Source organism: Buceros rhinoceros, unplaced genomic scaffold, assembly GCF_000710305.1.
Source record: "Buceros rhinoceros silvestris isolate BGI_N320 unplaced genomic scaffold, ASM71030v1 scaffold16538, whole genome shotgun sequence".
NCBI lineage: Eukaryota > Metazoa > Chordata > Aves > Bucerotiformes > Bucerotidae > Buceros > Buceros rhinoceros.
In genome coordinates, this window is record NW_010428771.1 from 35070 (window position 1) to 38107 (window position 3038).

Here is a 3038-nt window from a genome sequence, read left to right on the forward strand (position 1 = left end):
AAGAGGAAAACACAGATATTTTTCATGGTTTTGGGTGGAGTGCTGGTTTCGGAAGGAATTTTTTATTATTATTATTTATTTAGGTGGTAAATTGTCTCAGTTCCTTACAAGTAGCATTGAATGCTTGGGCATTTATAAAGCAGGTTTAAAAGCCCGTGGGAGGTATCCTGCTGGTGCCTGATGCAGGTGCTCAGATGTAAGATGACAGATAGGAGATAGGTATCTAGCAGGAGAAAGGTGGACCCACTGGGGTTTGTCTCAACTGGTATGCCCAGAATAGCCAGTTTGAGCTGTTACGGACTATACCTAATGCTAAGGCCTTTTCTTTTGCTGCTTTCGAAAGTGTTCAAAGGCAACTTTTAAACCAAAAATCTAAAAGCTGGTAAGATGATAGAGAGAGTCTGCAAGACAACAGGACTTCTACTTTTTTTTCTTCCTGGCCTTAGCTGTTGTGTCACTCTTCCTGTGGTAAAAGGTGGGGTATGCCAGATGAAGGAAAGTGCAACTGTACTAATTTGAAAAAGATGCCTTTTTGGAGAGGATGACTGGCAGAATTAAATGCAAGATTTTTAGATCTTTTTCAATTCATGTGTAGTTAGAATGCAATGTGTTGTAAAGGTTTTTAGTTCAATAATGCTGACGTGTTTACACACATCTGTTTCCTCGTAGTTACAAGGCACAATTCTTCAGTATGTCAAGACCCTAATGGAAGTGATGCCTAAGATCTGTAGGTTGCCAAGACATGAGTATGGTTCTCCAGGTTAGTTCCTGTTTGTTGTTCCCGTAGCAGGCTTCATAAGGCGATACTAATCACTGTCTTCTGGATCACGTGGGTAGTGCTGTCTTTCTTCCTCTCTTCTCTCCTGATAATCAGCACTTAGTCTGGTTTGGGTTTGTTTTTTGTTTTTTCAAGAATCATTGAATTCTGGGCTTTCTGAAAGTACTTAATAAACTTGTAAGACTTCTGAGCTTAGGGTAAATAAAGGAGTGCATAGATAGCCTTACAACATAACCGAGCTTGAGCTGGTGATCCTTTCTATTTCTAGTCTTTCTCATAAGCATGTTGAGCTTTTCCCTCTGCTTAAGTTAACCTCTCACACTTGTTCTGTTTAAACATCTCATCTAGGTAATGCTGATTCTCTGGAAAAGCCTCTATTCCCTCTTCCTTTGCCCTTGTCAAATATAAGATAAAAGGATTGACACTGGTGAGAAGCAAACTGGTCCTGCCAGAATAATTATGTCTGAGGCTTGTGGGGTGTGCATCTTAGCCATTAGCAGGAGGTGTGACATTTGCAGACAAAGAAATGACTTTGAATGCTGCTTGCCACTATGGAGAAATAGTTGGCTAATTAGTATTTATCACATTGTTCACTGAAATTCTGAAACTGCTTTCCCCCCTTCAAAATACTCCTCCGCAATTTCTAATTAACACAAATTAATCCTTCTATGTGCCACCCACCTCCTGAGTATATCTTTATTTTTCCAGAGTTGCTTAGTTTTATTAAATGCCACTCCAGCTGGAATGAGGTTGGATTTTTTTTTTCCTTCCCACAGCTTGCTTGATGCCCATTACCAATGTGAAACAAAATCGAGAACTTATGAAGTGTTTCCTTCCTGTTTTTCTCCCTGGAGCATAGAAGTGGATGATTCATGGTAGTTAGCAGTATAAAAATAATCTATCTGAGGTTTTTAGCCTCTCATTAAGGTCTGATTACAAAAATAGTAGGAATTCTCAAATACAGATTATGCATCATCAGGGTCTGCGGTGCTACAGGTGACATTAGGAAGCTCACAGTCTCTTGCCTGACGTCCTCACCGGTAAGGAGTATTTGGCAGGAGATGCCCAGGGACTTAAGCAGAGGTTAAAAGGCAGTCCATCCTACTGGAAAGGCAAAACCTTACTTGTGCAATGGTAGCCTTCACAGGATTGGTTAAACCATTTTAAAATCCTTCATCACTTTCCTGCTTTGTAGTGATCTGCTTTGACTTTGTATTTACTCTCGCAGAAGAAATCTCATGTGCTTAAGTGCCTGCTGTACCAAGAGATCAGAGGACCTCTTGCTTTTACGGTAGGAGTTCATACCAACTGGAATTGGACTGGATCTCCAAAACCATCCTGCTCCTTCGCTGCCGTTGTTCCTGACAGGTTTTGCCTTGACGTGTATTTTTGCTGTTCTGAACGATTTCTAGCAGAGGACACTCAATAACTTCCCAGGGAGTCTCTTCCAATAAATGGCAGAGACAGCCTTTATAGCACTGTCATGCTGCCTCTCCCTTTGCTTTCAAAGACACCAGACAGAAATGATAGATGTCCTGTGGAAGCTCAGGACACCTCTGTCCCTCTCTCACATCACATATGAAGAATCATATTGTGCTCTCTGGTGTCTCATCATCATGGAGCTGTCTGCCCTGGTCCTCTGCAATGGACTTGTGCTGCAGATTTTAGCCCTAATCGGGCGTCTTGAGAGGAACTGCCAGACTGTAGAAGGGCAGGCTCAAACCATGCTTGGTTTACATCACTGTCTTCTCCTTTCTGTGCTAAATTCTCCTCTGTTGCCATCTTTGCCACACCTTGTTTACTTGGTTTGCCACAGAAAATGCAAGTTAATATTCACCAACTGTTGTCTGTTCACATCTCTGCCTCCGAAAGCTTCCTGCAGAAGTTAGTAGTTGTAAGTCTGGTGCTATGGATCATGTCTGTATGCTGCTTCTATTCTTTCATAACAAATCACTTAATCACTTCATTATAATTGACACTACCTACACACACAGACCAAAACTGTGATTCCGCTCTACAGATTAAATATGTAGAGTCTCATCTGTCTTGATGTAACATGCATTTGTCAGTTCAGAATTAATTTCCTATCCATTCTTCTTATGCAAAGTGATTTAAATATGCTCGGTAAGCTGTTCCATACACTTCAGACTCTTCATCTGGAGAGCTTTCCTTGGACTCTGTTGATTGATTGCGATTCCTTGAGCCCTACATAATCAGTCCTTTAGACTTGTGGATTTCTAAATGGTGATTTATTCCTGCT

At 41.1% G+C, this 3038-nt stretch overlaps 1 protein-coding gene across 1 annotated transcript in view; it reads left to right on the forward strand.

Annotated features, from left to right (window-relative positions):
• LOC104498962 (cytoplasmic FMR1-interacting protein 1-like) overlaps positions 1 to 3038 on the forward strand; it is a 42564-nt gene that overhangs the window by 26602 nt on the left and 12924 nt on the right. The window contains 1 exon segment of the mRNA XM_010142408.1: positions 670 to 760. Coding sequence (XP_010140710.1) covers positions 670 to 760 — 91 coding nt within the window.